We start from the raw sequence: 17,951 nt of genomic DNA, 5'->3' as shown, positions 1-17,951 counted from the left end.
GTGTACCGGAATTTCTTGTCTGAGGCATTCCAGTGGCTCTGCCGGGCTGTGTGCATTGAGGAGGGAGCTCCATCGCCACCACTCTCCTAGCGCAGCACTGCCTGCAGGTGGGGCTGGGAGCCACCAGGGCTGGAGCGATGTCTGCGGCTGGTCCCCAGCACCCTGCAGACCCCACAGGGCACAGCATGGTGTCGCCAGCCCGTGCTGGCTTTGGGGTCCCTGTGCAGTCATGGCAGGAGCTGACACAAGCGCCTCTGCAGGAGCCGTGCCCAGCACAGCCAGGCTTTGCTGGCGGGGCTGGGACTGGGATGTGCTGGAGCATGGCACCACTGTGTGAGGTGTTTGCCGGGGTGCCGATGCCCAGCATGGCGAGACCGCGTCCCACCAGTGACAGTCCCTCACTGCTGCTCAGCTACAGTTGGCGGCAAGTGGAACACATGCATCCAAGCAAGGTGCCCAGGAGACCTTGCTGAGGCGCTGGCACAGGGTGCCCAGAGAAGCTGTGGCTGCCCATCCCTGGCAGCGTTCAAGGCCAGGTTGGACACAGGGGCTTGGCTTTAAGGTCCCTTCCAACCCAAACCTGTCTGTGATGATACGATTCTATGATCTTCAGCCTTTCATCGCAGCCAGCCTGAGTGCTGGGGGCTGCGCTTGTGGCCGCAGTTTCACCGCTCAGCTTTCGCTTTTCCTTTGTTCCTGTGGATCTCCCTGTGCCTGCATGAAGACATGAGGTTTCATTTACTTCTGCAACCAGAAATGACGCCCGAGAGCTAAAAGCCACAGTGGTGGGAAAGAGAAGCCAAACTGAGTCCCACAAGGATGTGATGCTGCTCTGGGACTTGACAAGTGACCCAAGTGTCCCCAGCCCCGTCCTTGGCAGGAGCCTGTGGCAGCGGTTCCTGGTGGGTCTGTGTGCATGCCAGGGCAGGGCCATCTTCCGGTCCTGCTCTGGGTCCTGAAGGTGCAGATGAGGCCATCCCAGCACAGCAGGCACTGGACATCATCTTGGGTGCTGGACATCACTCTCTGGGTGCTGTGGACCTTGCTCCAGCCCCACTGGTGGCTGCTGGAGATGCCAAAACACCCCAGCCTGGCCCCTGCCTTGTTCTGGAGAAAGAAGCACCCCACAGGAACTGCCCTACGAGCTGGCTGGCCTCCACCATGTGAGACCTTGAGCCACCATCACTCTCCTGCTGCTCCACTGAGACCTGAAGAGTTCCAGGCAGGGCCTGGACGTGCTTCCTCCCCTTTCTCCCTGGGGCCGTGTTTATTTTTATATCCATCGGGATTTTCTGCTGAGGTGCCACCTCTCAACAGCCCAGAGAAGCTGTGGCTGCCCCATCCCTGGCAGTGTTCAAGGCCAGGTTGGGCACAGGGGCTTGGAGCAACCTGGCCTTGTGGAATGTGTCCCTGCCCCTGCAGAGGTTGGAGCTCTATGAGCTTTAAGGTTCCTTCCAGCTCAAACCAGCCTGGGATTCCATCCCAGCTGAGCTGTACCTCACCTCGGTGACGTAGGTGATGGTAATTTTGCTGTTTGGGCTTTTATTTCGTAGTTGTATTGATTGTGAGGTTGTTGCAGTGAATAGAGCTTATTCTTATAAATTCCAAAAGGATGAAGTTACAGTGAAGCATATTCCAAAGATACGGTGGATGAGTGGCCCTTGGGAGGTCAAACCAGGAGCTTGCCCAGCCCGTGCCAGGACGTGAGCATCGCATTAGGCCGCATGTTCCTCCAGGCCTCATGTCCTCTTTCGCACCACCCAACACGGGTGGCCGGAGGGCTCCTGTCCCCAGGGCCGCCACAGCATTCATCTGTCCCCAGAGGCAACCCCGGGGGGCATTTGGGGTGTCCCCAGGCAGCTGGAGGTGAACATGAGTGCCACAGGTTTGTGATTTACGTGCAAATGCTCAAAGTTCACCCAATAGCCTTCCTCCTCCCCAGTACCTCACTTTTCCAAAGGGATGAAGTTACAGTGAAGTGTATTCAAAAGATACGATGGCAGCTCGTCTGTTTATAAAATTTTATTCTGCATATTAAATAGCATGTAAAAATATTCTGCAAATGTTGGAGCTCTATGAGCTTTAATAAAGCTTATTCTTATGAAGCTGTGCATTTCTGGCGGGTGGTGGAGGTTGAAGACAGTGCCATGGTCTTGCTCACTGGAGGCCAGCAAAGGAACTGAACCCTGGTTGGGGCTCAGGCTTTTAATTATGGCTATTGCAGAAGAGGCTGGTGTGGAGCCTGGTCCAGCTGTAATGTCTGTGACATGCTGTGAAAGGAAACCCTGACGGGAATGTCATGAAGCTCAGCAAGGAGAAAGGCAAAGTCCAGGCTGTGCTGGCCACTGCCCGCGTTGAAAGCAGCTCAGCAGAAAAGTCCCTGGGGGTCCTGGTGGGCGCCAGGTTGAGCATGAGCCAGATGAGTGTCCTTGTAGCACAGGAGGTGGATGGTGTCCGGGGCTGCGTGAGGAGTGTTCCAAGCAGACCAAGGGAAGTGATCTTTCCCCTGTGCTCAGCCCTGGTGAGGCCACCCCGGGAGTGCTGGGTCCAGTCCTGGGCTCACCAGTGCGAGAGAGACACGGACAGACTGGAGAGAGTCCAGTAATGGACCACGAAGCTGATGAAGGGTCTGGAGCATCTCTCCTGTGAGGAAAGGCTGAGGGAGCTGTGGCTGTTCAGCCTGGGAAGAGCAGGCTCTGGGCTCTTGGTTTTGCCTACTGACAGGAGAGCAGACAGTGGGCACAACCTGAGACACGTGGAAGTCCATATGGACATGAGAAAACACTGTTTCTGTGAAGGTGGTGAGACACTGGCACAGGTTACCCAGAGAAGCTGTGGAGTCTCCATCCAAACCAGACACAGCCCTGGGCAGCCTGTGCTGGCTGACCCTGCTTGAGGAGTGGTTGGACAGGACGATGTCCAGAAGTCCCAGCCCACCTCCACGCCTCAGCACAGCATGTCTGTGCTGGTGTGCCCACCATAGCTGTACCTTCCCATGGCCTTGTGTAAGGGCTTTGCTCATTTGCTTGGACTCCTTGAGGTTGGCAGTTTGTTTCCAAATAGGAGCATGAAAAATAGGGTCCTTCTGGAGCAGTGACCTCTATGGCCACCACGTGAGGCACTGCACAGTGTTTTTGTGCCTCTTGCTGCCTCACTGCATGTTTGCTTTCTGGATACAGGCATTGCCCTAATGTTGAATCTTTAACGCTTGATGAATGCATGCAATGAAAGCCCAGCAGTGACGGCTTCACATCGCAGGAGGGTACCTCGAGGAAGGACGGACTTTGCTCACTGGAGGCATTGTTCCAAATCTCAGCAGAGAGATGTCCACACTTGAAAGCTGCATTTCCAGGCTGAGCAGGGAGGAAACCCCATCCAGCTCCAGCACTGGTGGCGCTGGCAGCCCCACTCATTTCCAGCAGCCTCCCTGCAGAGCTCTACATCTCACCTGGAAAACACTGTGGAAGCGCTTCTGCTTTCACCTGTTTTCCTGCTTTTTGTCATGAACCTGGTCTGTCTGCATAACCCAGAAGTGCCCGCAGCCTGTGTTGTGTAGTGCCCACTCTGGCTGTTGCTTCCATCCCCTCCCTGCCACAGCTGTTGTGTGGTGCCTCCCACGGGGAAACTGAGGCACGAAGTGCTGCTGCTGCTTAGGAGGCAGGGGGACCCTCCGAGCCTGCTGTGCCCACTGGGCTGTGAGCCTGGGGACTCCCATGGCTCCCAGTACGTGCCAGGCTGGGTCACGGCCGGGGCTCCCCGAGCTCACCAGCACCTCTGCACCACTCGACGTGGCAGCAGCGTCCCCCCGTTCAGCTCCATGGAGGGTGCGCTGGAGGCAGTCCGAGCATCCCCCTGCTCTCCGGCTGCTGCCGAGCTGCTCTGTCGAGGCGGCAGTAAGAGGCGGGATTCCCTCGGACGCCGCTTTCACTTTCCAGTTTCCAGCGCCGACAGGCTGTGGATTTTCCTGCCACCTGAAAGCGCCGTCGGGGCAGCATAAAAAAGCCGTGGAGATGAAGCAGAGAAGGGAGGTGAAGCAGCTCTCCAGCACCAGCCTCCAACCCGGCTGCCCGCAGCTGAGTTCACCGCCTGCAGCAGTAGCAACAGGGATCCAGCCCAGAGCGCTGTGCTGTGTCCTCTGTGGCTTCTGCCTCCCCAAGCTCCTCACCCCATCCATCATCACCTGCTCACCGTCAGGCTCTCGTCAGCACGATGCTGTCCCTCAGCTTCATCGTCCTGCTGGCGCTGGTGGTAGGGACCAGCCTCGGGGCTGCCATCCCCCCGGATGCCCTCAAGAGGAGCTGCAGCCTCTCCAAGTACCAGTTCCTCGTGCCCCATGAGCTGAAGGCTGTGCAGAAGATGAAGGAGCACTTTGTGAGTAGGGCTGGCAACAGGGGGCTGTGAGCTGGAGGGGGCAAGGCAGAGGGGATGCCAAATTCGAGACCCTGAGTGACAAGGTGGATGCTTTCTGCAGCAGTCTGGGGACAAGGAGGATGTTTCCCAAGGGAGTTAGGGGACAAGAAGCTTGCTGAGCCAAACTTCAACCTGGTTTCAACCCCCTCAAGGCTGACCAGGGTTGCACAACATCGCCAGCAGCGCAGATGACATTTTTTTGAATGTCCCCCTTGGTTTGTGCCTGCAGGAGGACATCATGCTGCTGTCGGGCCACAAATGCAACACCAGGCTCTTCCATCGGAAGTGGAGCACGCCAGAGCTGTCGGTAAGAGCACGGCAATGCTGTAAGAAGGGGGTACGGCCCCCTCCAGCCAGGACCTCCCCGTCCCACCTCCATCCATCTGCAGCACGGGCGGTCTTTGAGAACCCATCCTCCAGCACATTGCCACCCCTGGCAGTGCGGGTGCCTAACCAGGACACTGCTGCCCACAGGTGCCCGACCGAGTGATGCTGGTGGAAGCCGAGCTGGACCTGGCCATCGCTGTGCTGGGGCTCCCCGCTGCGCCCAGGCTCGCGGAGCTGCGCCAGCAGCCCCTGGCCTTCCTCACCCAGGCCCGGGAGGACCTGCAAGGCTGTGTGAGTGTCCCTCCAAGTCCCCTGGCCCGTGCACCCCATGCACCCAGGTCAGCGCTGGTCCTTACTCAGCTGCTCTATTGCAGGTGGCCATGGAGGCTCCTTCTTATCATCCCTCCGGGAAACTGCGGCACTGGCTGCAGAGGCTGCAGATGGCCAAGGAAACAGTAAGTCAGGGCAGGGGGCTCTGGGGTGTTACCAGCTGCACGCTGCATGGGGCTGCTGCATCCCTCTGCATGGGGCTGCTGCATCCCTCTGCAGTGCAAACCTGACCCTTCTCCCCACCACAGGAGACCGCCGGCTGCCTGGAGGCCTCAGCCATCCTTCACCTCTTCCAAGTCCTGAACGACCTGCGGTGTGCAGCCCTCCGGGAGCAATGCACTTAGTCCCTGCTGGTGGCATGGCACAGCACGGCATGGCATGGAATGGTGCTCACCAGCCCCAAAGGATGTCTCGAGGACTGGGAAGAACGATCTTTACTGCATCGCTGGACTGTAATTTCCTATTTAAGCATTTTTCTTATTTATGTGAGCTCAGGGAGCAATTCTTTTTCATAGTCTGTTAAATTATTGGGGTTTATTGTGTACTTATAAATGACTCAGGAGGAGGTAAAGATGTATTTATTGGATATCTTTGTTTTGCTGGTTTTCAAAACAGTTTTTTAAAGAAATCTATTTTTATCTGCTATTTATTACAGAGTACATTATATATATTTGCCTGTATAAGTTATTTCTTACATGCTATTTAATATGCAGAATAAAATTTTATAAACAGACGAGCTGCCATCGTATCTTTTGAATACACTTCACTGTAACTTCATCCCTTTGGAAAAGTGAGGTACTGGGGAGGAGGAAGGATATTGGGTGAACTTTGAGCATTTGCACGTAAATCACAAACCTGTGGCACTCATGTTCACCTCCAGCTGCCTGGGGACACCCCAAATGCCCCCCGGGGTTGCCTCTGGGGACAGATGAATGCTGTGGCGGCCCTGGGGACAGGAGCCCTCCGGCCACCCGTGTTGGGTGGTGCGAAAGAGGACATGAGGCCTGGAGGAACATGCGGCCTAATGCGATGCTCACGTCCTGGCACGGGCTGGGCAAGCTCCTGGTTTGACCTCCCAAGGGCCACTCATCCACCGTATCTTTGGAATATGCTTCACTGTAACTTCATCCTTTTGGAATTTATAAGAATAAGCTCTATTCACTGCAACAACCTCACAATCAATACAACTACGAAATAAAAGCCCAAACAGCAAAATTACCATCACCTACGTCACCGAGGTGAGGTACAGCTCAGCTGGGATGGAATCCCAGGCTGGTTTGAGCTGGAAGGAACCTTAAAGCTCATAGAGCTCCAACCTCTGCAGGGGCAGGGACACATTCCACAAGGCCAGGTTGCTCCAAGCCCCTGTGCCCAACCTGGCCTTGAACACTGCCAGGGATGGGGCAGCCACAGCTTCTCTGGGCTGTTGAGAGGTGGCACCTCAGCAGAAAATCCCGATGGATATAAAAATAAACACGGCCCCAGGGAGAAAGGGGAGGAAGCACGTCCAGGCCCTGCCTGGAACTCTTCAGGTCTCAGTGGAGCAGCAGGAGAGTGATGGTGGCTCAAGGTCTCACATGGTGGAGGCCAGCCAGCTCGTAGGGCAGTTCCTGTGGGGTGCTTCTTTCTCCAGAACAAGGCAGGGGCCAGGCTGGGGTGTTTTGGCATCTCCAGCAGCCACCAGTGGGGCTGGAGCAAGGTCCACAGCACCCAGAGAGTGATGTCCAGCACCCAAGATGATGTCCAGTGCCTGCTGTGCTGGGATGGCCTCATCTGCACCTTCAGGACCCAGAGCAGGACCGGAAGATGGCCCTGCCCTGGCATGCACACAGACCCACCAGGAACCGCTGCCACAGGCTCCTGCCAAGGACGGGGCTGGGGACACTTGGGTCACTTGTCAAGTCCCAGAGCAGCATCACATCCTTGTGGGACTCAGTTTGGCTTCTCTTTCCCACCACTGTGGCTTTTAGCTCTCGGGCGTCATTTCTGGTTGCAGAAGTAAATGAAACCTCATGTCTTCATGCAGGCACAGGGAGATCCACAGGAACAAAGGAAAAGCGAAAGCTGAGCGGTGAAACTGCGGCCACAAGCGCAGCCCCCAGCACTCAGGCTGGCTGCGATGAAAGGCTGAAGATCATAGAATCGTATCATCACAGACAGGTTTGGGTTGGAAGGGACCTTAAAGCCAAGCCCCTGTGTCCAACCTGGCCTTGAACGCTGCCAGGGATGGGCAGCCACAGCTTCTCTGGGCACCCTGTGCCAGCGCCTCAGCAAGGTCTCCTGGGCACCTTGCTTGGATGCATGTGTTCCACTTGCCGCCAACTGTAGCTGAGCAGCAGTGAGGGACTGTCACTGGTGGGACGCGGTCTCGCCATGCTGGGCATCGGCACCCCGGCAAACACCTCACACAGTGGTGCCATGCTCCAGCACATCCCAGTCCCAGCCCCGCCAGCAAAGCCTGGCTGTGCTGGGCACGGCTCCTGCAGAGGCGCTTGTGTCAGCTCCTGCCATGACTGCACAGGGACCCCAAAGCCAGCACGGGCTGGCGACACCATGCTGTGCCCTGTGGGGTCTGCAGGGTGCTGGGGACCAGCCGCAGACATCGCTCCAGCCCTGGTGGCTCCCAGCCCCACCTGCAGGCAGTGCTGCGCTAGGAGAGTGGTGGCGATGGAGCTCCCTCCTCAATGCACACAGCCCGGCAGAGCCACTGGAATGCCTCAGACAAGAAATTCCGGTACACGGGAAGTTCTGGGTGCAAGAAGGAAAGTGAAACCGGGCACGGCCGCAGGCAGGGGAGGCAACTGCCCGTGACTCATCGGCTGCTGCGTGTTGCCAGCATGGAAAAGCCTTGGCCACAAGTCACGCTGCGAGAGCAGGTGAGGGGGAGCCTGGATCGCTCCTTCCTGAGCCCTTTTGGAGCTTGTCTGGGATGAACTGGCTCCTGCCAAAGTCACCAGGCTTGGAAAAGAAGAGAGAAAGAACGAAAAATGCTGTTCCCAAAACCCAGCTTAAAAAATAACCTTCCTGGGAGATGTGCAGGAGCCCATGGCCACGTGCTGAGGCAGGAGAGGGACATCGGGTGGCCTCCACTTGGCACCATCTCCGGAATTGTACCCACCAGCCCAGTGGGTCAGTGCCAGCAAAGTGCTGCTGGCCCCACTGTGCACCCCAGAACCCTTCACCGCCTCTTGGTGCCGTGGGGCTGGCTTGTGCCACACTGTGTGTCCCACGCTGGTGATGCAACCCCTGGTCTTACATCACTGCCAGTCACCTCCTGCATCACCCTGGGGCTGTGCTGAGCGTCGCGCAGCGCTGGGGAGGGAAGGGCTGGTAGCTCCAGAGTTATCCAGTTATCCCCAGTTATCGGGAAGAGAAAGAAACCTGTTCAATTTAAAGAAAACCCCCAAACAGCACTTTGTCCCCAGAGCCTTTCTGCTGGCAATGGACGCACAGGGGGTGTCCCTGGGCTAGGAGAATTCACCCCACCAGGACAGAGCTGGGGCTCCCTACAGGCATCCCCGCAGCCGTGTCCAGGGCAGGAAGAGACTCTAGCGCTTCCTGAAGAGAAGACAAGTCAGAAGCCCCATCCTCACCCAGCAAGGGAGGTTTCATTCTGCTGCTCGCCCAAGCACACGGCCACAGACACAGGACCAGCCTCGCACCAGTGATGGGCTTTCTTCCCCCAGCTGTCTTCCTGGGACCCACCACCCTCCGGGGAGGCACCAAGCAGGGTCAAAGCCTTTGCTCCCCACCCTGGGCAAGCTGAGCCAGCACCCGGTGACCCCAGTGGTGATATACCCAGGGTCAGGCACCCTTGGCCAGGGCAAGGAGGCTCAGACTCTGCAGCCGTGGCAGGAGCATACCTGAGAGCCCCAGAACCACACTGAAACACCTCCAGCCCCACAAGCCTCCTCCAGGAGCGCCCTCTGAAGCAGGGAGCAGAGGTGTCAGTTCCGCCTTTCTTACCCACGCACCCAGGTGTAACCAAGAGAGGCCACAACCCTCCCCATGGCATCGGGGCAGCATTCCTGCCAAGTGCAGGAATTACAGGAAAGGGAAGATCCCAGCAGAGGCTGTGACTGGACTGAAAATACCCAAAAGGCAAACAGGAGGGAACCTGTGCCATGCTGTGCCCAGCGTTGAACCCTGTTGCCTCTATCTGCCCCACCACAAAAAACAGCCTCTAATCTTCCCTTTGAACAACAGTGGGCTGTTGGCCCTGTGGCAACAAGCCCAAAATGTTCCCGAGTGTGCTGTCGGCAAGAAACCTCCTGAGGGCTGAAGCAGCAATGCCGGGCAATCCTGGGGCGGAGGAGCTGCTGCTACACCCGCACCAGCCAGCAAACCACGAGGGATGGTCACACAGTGGGTGAGAACAGCCCCTTTCCAGCTCGGCCTTACGGGGCAGCACACAGCTCCCAGCTTAGCCCGGGCAGGGGAAGCGCAAACAGCCCTTTCTACCTAAAGCCCATCTGTCCCATGGAACCACGCAGGGCCCAGGAAAGCAGTGTAACCATGAAGTGCAGTTATTGCCATGCCAGCAGGTGCTCTACAGCCTCTCTTACAAAAGAGGAATCACAGCACCTTGTTCTCAGCTGGTTTTATTCCCAACTGTGTAAGAAATGCAGAAAGTTTCTCAGCTGTTACTGTGATTCTCATCCGCACGTGCAGCCCAACCCCCAGTCTGAAACAGGACCCTTCCTGTGCAGCCCTGGGGAGACTGGAGGACCAAGCTGGACTGGAACCCAAGAGCTGGCATAAGCCCTTGTCTGCTTTCCACACATCCAAATCGTAAGCCCCAAAATTAATCTTCCCAAGGAGTAAGAGTGGCACCAAGTGGGCTATTAGGAGACAAACCGCTTTTGCCTTCCTTCCTTCCTTCCAGCCCAGCTCAGGAGAAGGGTTTCCTCTCACCGTGCATTGCACCCCAGCACACAGACGTGCCTCACCCAGAACTCCACAGGGGTCTCACGAAAAGAAACTCCCATCATCTCCAGCATCCTGAAACGAAGGACAAGAAGGGTCTCACTCTGCTCAGCCATCTGCCACCTGACATGGTGTGACACCCACAACCAGAGATGAACCAGAATCGTTTGGGTTGAAGGGGACCTTAAAGCTCATCCTGTTCCAACCCCTGCTACGGGCAGGGACACCTTCTGCTAGAGCAGGGAGCTCCAAGCCCCTGTGTCCAACCTGGCCTTGAACACTGCCAGGGATGGGGCAGCCACAGCTTCTCCGGGCACCCTGTGCCAGCGCCTCAGCACCCTCACAGGGAAGAGCTTCTGCCTAAGAGCTCATCTCAGTCTCCCCTGTTCTGGCAGGTTAAAGCCATTCCCCTTGGCCTGTCCCTACAGGCCCTTGTCCAAAGCCCTCTCCAGGTTTCCTGGAGCCCCTTTAGGCACTGGAGCTGCTCTAACATCTCCCCTTCAGGAGCCTCCTCTTCTCCAGGCTGAACCAGCCCAGCTCGCTCAGCCTGGCTCCAGACCAGAGCTGCTCCAGCCCTCGCAGCATCTCCGTGGCCTCCTCTGGACTTGCTTCAACAGCTCCATGTCCCTCTTGTGTTGACCAGAACTCTTTGAGCGTGACCATCCAGCCAATTCCTTTTTCACCAAGTTGTCCATCCATGCATACATGCCTCCCCAGTTTAGAGGCAAGGCTGCCATGTGGGACAGTGTCAAATGCCTTGCACAGAGGTCTTAATGTCAGATGCTTCCAACACATACACAGAGGTTGTCCTGATCAGTGAGTAAGTCAGCAGGTACACTTGCCCCTTCCCAGCTTTGCAGCAGGCCCTTGTTGTGGGCCAAAACAGGCTGGTCAAGATGCAAGTGTCAGTGTTTTCTCTTGTCCTCTGCTAGTCAAGAGGACAGCAAAGAAACCCAAGACATCTCTGAGATGAGACTTAGCATGGATACATCAGTGCAAGCCCACTGTACAGCTACATGGACTTAAAAAGCTTTAAGTCAACTGACTCAAACGGATGTCAATAATTCTGTGATGAGCTGAGGATCTGCTGTTTAACCTCTGACGAGTATCCCTCCACAATGGGGGAAAGGAGGGAGCACATCACTGCCCAGCTCACTTCCACCTTTGAAAGGGTCTCCACAACCTCACCCTCCATGCCCTGCTTGTTTTCCCAAGCAGATTCCTCACCTCTTTTCTGTCTCTTGGAGGAGGGATTTTGCAGCTTCAGGGTCATTCTTCATAAAGGCTTGATATGGAGAAGATGACTCTAAGTAACCCACCACACCAGCGACGGTCATGGGAATTTTATCAAAGATATCGGTAATTCTAGGAGACATGGGGGAGAAAGCGGCATTGGCAAGTTAAGTCTTAAAGGCAGTGGAACAAGTACCGCAGATTGACAAGGTGGTGAATACTTGATACCATGAAATACCAACACATGGAAACAACATCCAGTTGTGGCATTTGGTAGGTAAGAAGCTCCAACTGATGCACTACTAGAGAAGCAGAGATGGTTCTAAGGACCATCTAACACAGTCTGTGACTTGATCAGCCCTTTCAGTACAGGCCTATTCCCCCCTCCAGGAGCCAGGACACTAACATGTCTGCACCACCACTGCCAACATGTCCTTTATGCCTGCAGAGTCAGCCCCTGCCCCAGGCCTTGGTGGGGAGGCAGGCACTGGCTCCCTGCAGTTCTTGGCAGGTTCTTTCACTCACTCCATTGTTCCCCCTTCATCCATTAAGTGATCAGCCCAGGCCCTCAAATTATCATAATTCACCATTAAAAAATCCCTAACCCAGTTCTGCCTTGAGCAGGAAGGGCTCTTGCACCCCTCAGACCTCACATGCTGGCCCAGCATAGACCCACATCCAATTCAGCAGAAGTGGAAGTGCAGCCCGTGTTGGCCACAATGCAAAGGCATGTGCTGGAAGCTGGCAGCTGCCTGCTCTGGCAAACCCAACTCTGTCTGGACTGGTGGCAGAGAGAGGAGCAGAGACGCCACCTCCATCCACTGCTGGTGCTGCGCCGAGGGGGTTCTGCTCACCTTTTCTTGTCTGGGAATGGCAAGGCCTCGAAGATCTCTTTGTAGTCTTCCAAGACAAGTTTTATTCTGTGATGTGAGTATTTTAAAAGCAGGTCCCAGCACTGTAAAGGCAGTATATTAAAAACCAAACACAGCCCTCCTGAAAGCTCTCAGTTGCACTTGTCCCTAGATCTGATGCATTCATAAACGTACCTTTTTTCTTAAACACTCTTGGCATTAAAATACACCAAAATCTTTCTTAGCATCAAGAACTTGAGAATACTCTTTTATTATAGAGATAAGGGTCCTGTCCTGCTCCCTGCACTGCTGTTACTCATAGTGGAAAGTCTCCTTTTATCAAGTTATTAAAACACTCTCTGTCAAGAAACATCACTAAAAAAACCCTCTTTCTTTACTTCCCATTCTTTTCACTGTGAACAGAGCAAAAGAAGTCTCTTCGACAATACCAGCCCTCCACATCTGCTCTGCAGCCCTTCTCTCCACATCAGAGTCTGCCCTATTAATCCTAATGCCCTCTTTTCCTCATCCATCCATCTTGTCATATACCCCAAGCCCACTACTTTCCTCTCTGCCTCTAAGTACTACACACTTCCCCCTGCCCAGACCAGGAGGGGAAGCCCTGAGGTTTAGGTTTCATCACCTCACCTCCCTGAAGACCTGGGTCAGTTTTTCAGAGCACTTTCCATAGTGCAGACTCATGTCCACGGTGTAGGTGCTGATGGCCATGCAACCACCTGGCCTGACCACACGCTTTGCTTCCCTCATGAACTTCCCAGTATCAAACCAATGCGCAGCGGTGAACGATGTCAGGAGGTCCACTGAGGAATCCTCGAACGGCAGCTCCTCTGCAGGGCACACACTGGAAGGGGAAAGGAAACGGGCAGCGTGTAATATGGGAATTAGAGAGTAGCACATTAAGTCAGTGGGTATTTCTTGGAGTTGATGATGACCACCTGGGATGCAAGACTATGGATACTCAAAGTCTAGGATAGTGCCTGCTCACACCAAGAATTCCATCTAATAGGATTTTCCTTGGTGCCAGCTGGCTCTTATAACAGTGGCACTCACAAAACGCCACCTCCACATGAGGACCTGAATTTTGCTGCCCCAGCACTCACAGGTAGGAGACATTGGGCATGGAGGGGCCCCCCTTGGCCTCCTGGATCTGTGCTTCGCTGATGTCCGTTCCCACCACTTTCTTGAAGTGCTGCGCAAGGAACCGGGTGCCTTGTCCAGACCCACAGCCGACATCTACCACCAGCTCAGCAGGGTTTATACTCTGCGGGGAGGAGGGGATGCATCTCAGCAAACCATCACCCTATTTTGGTGCTTTCACTCCATTCCTTCCCCCAGCATCCACACAGGAACAGACTTGGCATGATACAACCCATGGAAAAGGCTCTTCGATGCCCACATCTTGCATTAAGCCCTACTGATCTATCCTTCCCAGTGTCACCAACCAAGGTGATACTCTCATCAAGGCAAATGCCACCACCCCACCAAATGCCACCACCCCATTTTCCCTTCGGCCTGGCCATACCCCACTCACCTTCTCCTGCAGGTAGGTGAGAATGGTTCGCTGCAGCTCTTTGCCCGGTGCAAACCTGTATTTCTGGTAGATGGCTGCATGTTCCCTGGCCTCGAACATCTGGGTGGCCATGCTGACTGACCTGGCATGTGGGAGGAGGCAGCCAGTTGGGTTTGTCACCACAGGATCCAACTCCTCAGCACGTGACCGCAAGCGCTGGAGTCTCCAGCTGCTGGTAGGCCCATTTCTCAAATGGAAAACAAATCCTCATTTCCTTTCTCCATGACTGTATGTTAAGCCCAGACACCACAACCCTGGGCCCCTCTGTTTTCTACCTGGGAAGCTTTAAAACTGAGTTTTCTCTTTTCCCTAAAGATGTGCCATTCATCCTCCTTCCCTGCAATGAAGTCAATGCCCCACTCACCTCCAGGTTTCACGGCTCCTGCACCAGCCTCTTCCCATAGGATCCAGTGTCCCAGCCGACTGCTACATCCTTTTCGAGGCAGTTGGCACGTTGGCTGGTTGTTCTCATGCCTGAGCACACAAAATGTTGGAGAAGAAATAAGTTCTGTCTCCTCCCTTAGCTCACCCTGCTGTAAATCCTTCCCCACAGCATGTAGGGGTGCTGAAAGCCCTGGCTGAGAGCAAAGCCCCAGCATTGGGATCTTCCAGAAACAATAAGAAACAAGTCCTTCTCCCATAATTTCACCTTTTAATTAAGGAAGATGGGAAGACTGATTGTGTGGCGAAGAATGGAATGGAAATTAGAAGTCACTTGAGAATTCCTGGCAGAGCATGCGAGATCTTCCATGCCTCTTGCAGGGACCGGATGCTCCTGCATGCTTCTGGCCTTGAACACTGCCAGGGATGGGGCAGCCACAGCTTCTCTGGGCACCCTGTGCCAGCGCCTCAGCACCCTCACAGGGAAGAGCTTCTGCCTAAGAGCTCATCTCAGTCTCCCCTGTTCTGGCAGTATAACAGTGACACTCACGAAATACCACCTCCACATGAGGACCTGAATTTTGCTGCCCTGACACTCATCCAGTTCTAAACCCCTGCCATGGGGGCTGTGTGATGTAAGTGTTATGGCCGTACTGGGGCAAAGTAGCTCTGAGTATCTCCCATGCAATGCAAGTCCACTGCAAGTTAAGGCCCGCATGACTATTTGCGCGCCTTTTTCAGCCATGGGTGATGGAGCTGCAGGCGCCACAACTGGCCAGCATTAGCCTAACACCCCTGCCAGCTTTTTGTAGTGCAGGACGATCCCATCAGCTTCTCCTGGAGGGTGGAGTCTGAGCCAGCAGTGCTTCAGCTTCCCCCTGGGTAGATGAGGGAAGCTTTCTGCCAGGCAGATCTGGCTTGCAGCAGTCTTGCACTTACTAGGATGTTTGCTTGTATGTGCAAATTAATACTAGCCTGACTTGGTTTTGAATAGGGAAGAGGTTTTGTTGGTTTTTTTTTAAAGGAAAACCCTTTGAGATTTAAAATCCCGGAATCCTGCAGGATGAAAATAGGGTAAGGCCCTTTGGGATTTGGCACGTCTGGCTAAGGTAAGGCAATAACAAGCTAGTTTTTTCTGTTGAGGCTTTTGTGCCACTTTCAACATCACCTAAATATGCTGGTCCTGCAGTGAGGGATCTGGCTAACATGTGCTCCTGAGATCTGTTTTGGTTTCTTTTTCCAAGAGCTGTTTATGCAACAGAGCCTTCTTTTGGAAGGCTTGCTCTTATTTCACATATATACACACTTTCATGGTGCTATCAAATAAGCACGGAAAATCACCTACCAAATTACAGAAAAAGCAGTGGAGTTTGGAAGTTTTTCAGCTGAACCTTCTTAAGGCTGGTTCTGAGTGCCAGAGGCTCTGCAGCTATGCAGGGAGTGCTGTCTTACATGTTGGAGGTGATGTTTCTGCAGACAAATCAAGTAAGCCAACAGCTGAGCTTTATTGATGGATCATGTTATACATTCCTGCTTCAAACACCCTGACCAGAATCCGGGCTGGTCGTATGTAAGGAATCAGTGTGCTCTCACCCCTCAGTGGGAGCGTGTTTTGGGGACGCCTGGCACTCTGAGGAACAGGAAAACAAGTTGCTGCTGGTGTTATGGGAATGTACTGTTTTCTAATGCACCAGATACTTTTGATATTGTAATTTCTGCTTCCATTTGGTGCTGTTTGTAATTAAAAATAATAATTCCTGTCTATCAGCAATCATACTGGGAATAATTTTGTTATGTTCCCATGTTGCCACCTTAGGAGAGAATGTTCAGTGAGATCCGACTGCTTTTAATTTGCTTTGATAAAAAAGTTTATTTGAGGAATAACCTTCACTTTGAACCGCAGGTGACTTGAGCTGCATGTGTAGGAGTAGCTGAGGGGTTACTCATTTTCATGCAAAAACCAGCACTTTGGACTACAGGGACAAGCCAAAAGATACTGCTGAATGCTCCCTGGCGTCCAAACTGCTGCCTCAATCAGCAATGATGTGCTTCCCCTGCACACCAGTTGTCTCAGTTTGGCTGTCACCTCTGTAGCCGCGGTTGAACCATGTGGCATTTCACGACACGGACTCAAGTTGATGCAGAGACTCAAATCCTTGTTTATTACTACCAAGCCCTTTTTATCCCCTTGTTCGGTACTTTCCCAACCTGCACATACATACAACATTCAATCTCAAGGGCCACTGTGAAACTCTCCAGATAAACAGTTCAATCACAGTGTTGCAGACCATTTCACAACCCCTACATCCTCTAGCCTGAGATTCCCACCACAACTACATCCGGGCGCATCCTCCTGAGGCTTGCTGTTTGACCTTTCCTGTCCTTCAACAGCCCAGCTCATCGCCCCAGGGCTTGTTAAGCACTAAGGCCTCAGAGCTCACTCCCAAACTGCTCACCTTCACTCCCCAGAGAATCATTCCCTCTGGAGAACCTCCCCCCCACAACCCACATCCCCTGCCTCTCCCTCTGCACTTGTGCTCCCACAGAAGTGCTTGCAGTTGAGGCTGGGGTGGCTTTTCTGTCACAGGGCATTCTTAATTTTCTTTTGGATTAAAGAAATCTGATTTCTATGTTCTCCTCAGAAAGGAAGACTCACTGCCCTGAGACCACAATTCTGTGTGCACAAACAACTGTCTCCAACTGCTTCAGATAAGTTTTGGCCCAGTACTGATAGACTTGACAGATCAATGTAATAGCCTTTGAGAAGGAGAAGAAATGGAGATTTATGAAACAGAAGACTGCAATTTGTGCTAAACCTGTCAGAAACAGGAGAAGGTATACTGGGGGAAATGCAGTAATTGAAATAACTTTGGTGTAGGCATTTAAAGGCTTAGGTTTCATCAAACAGCCCCTTGCATCAGCTAAAGTATGACTGAGTTGTCAAAGTAGTAAGGAATTCCAGCTGGTTTATGGGAAAGCCCTGAGAAAAGGCACTGGCCTTCACAGGCCCACAGTAAAAGTCCCATCCCTAAATGCTGGAATGAAAAAGGATGAAGGAGAAAAGTTCAGATGTGCTTCATAAGTATTTCTCCAAGTCACTCCCATGGTCTCTCGCCTGGTAGGATGTGTTTGGGTTGGGTACCCTAAGTGTGCTTTATTGAGGCTGCTTCAAGTGCTGTTTCCACAAATAGAATCATAGAATCATAGAATCATAGAATCATAGAATAGTTAGGGTTGGAAAGGACCTCAAGATCATCTAGTTCCAACCCCCTGCCATGGGCAGGGACACCTCACACTAAACCATCCCACACAAGGCTACATCCAACCTGGCCTTGAACACTGCCAGGGATGGAGCACTCACAACCTCCCTGGGCAACCCATTCCACTGTCTCACCACCGTAACAGGAAAGAATTTCCTCCTTATATCCAATTTAAACTTCCCCTGTTTAAGTTTGAACCCGTTACCCCTTGTCCTGTCACTCCAGTCCCTGACAAAGAGTCCCTCCCCAGCATCCCTATAGGCCCCCTTCAGGTACTGGAAGGCTGCTATTAGGTCCCCACGCAGCCTTCTCTTCTCCAGGCTGAACAGCCCCAACTTCCTCAGTCTGTCTTCATACGGGAGGTGCTCCAGTCCCCTGATCATCCTCGTGGCCTCCTCTGGACTTGTTCCAGCAGTTCCATGTCCTTTTTATGTTGAGGACACCAGAACTGCACACAATACTCCAGGTGAGGTCTCACAAGAGCAGAGTAGAGGGGCAGGATCACCTCCTTCGACCTGCTGGTCTCGCTCCTTTTGATGCAGCCCAGGATACGGTTGGCTTTCTGGGCTGCGAGCGCACACTGAAGCCGGCTCATGTTCATTTTCTCATCGACCAGCACCCCCAAGTCCTTCTCTGCAGGTC

At 53.7% G+C, this 17,951-nt stretch overlaps 2 protein-coding genes across 2 annotated transcripts; one reads left to right on the top strand and one right to left on the bottom strand.

The window, feature by feature from the left end:
* The first annotated feature begins 4,209 nt into the window (after positions 1-4,209).
* LOC136011050 (interferon lambda-3-like) lies at positions 4,210-5,411 on the top strand. Its single transcript, XM_065672726.1, has 5 exons — positions 4,210-4,371; positions 4,640-4,717; positions 4,885-5,028; positions 5,112-5,192; positions 5,316-5,411. Exons 1-5 carry the CDS (start codon positions 4,210-4,212, stop codon positions 5,409-5,411), a joined length of 561 nt encoding a protein of 186 aa, XP_065528798.1.
* Positions 5,412-9,652: 4,241 nt separating this feature from the next.
* On the bottom strand, positions 9,653-13,740 carry LOC136009659 (putative methyltransferase DDB_G0268948). The gene is made up of 6 exons (XM_065669734.1): positions 13,630-13,740; positions 13,199-13,359; positions 12,726-12,939; positions 12,081-12,181; positions 11,221-11,358; positions 9,653-10,068 (listed from the first exon to the last, which is right to left on the bottom strand). Exons 1-6 carry the CDS (start codon positions 13,738-13,740, stop codon positions 9,978-9,980), a joined length of 816 nt encoding a protein of 271 aa, XP_065525806.1. The 3' UTR covers positions 9,653-9,977.
* Between the last annotated feature and the right edge of the window lie 4,211 nt (positions 13,741-17,951).

Source organism: Lathamus discolor, chromosome 3 (assembly GCF_037157495.1).
Source record: "Lathamus discolor isolate bLatDis1 chromosome 3, bLatDis1.hap1, whole genome shotgun sequence".
NCBI classification, from domain to species: Eukaryota; Metazoa; Chordata; class Aves; order Psittaciformes; family Psittacidae; genus Lathamus; species Lathamus discolor.
Note: the sequence above shows the minus strand (reverse complement) of the source record. Positions and strands in the feature narration are given on the sequence as shown.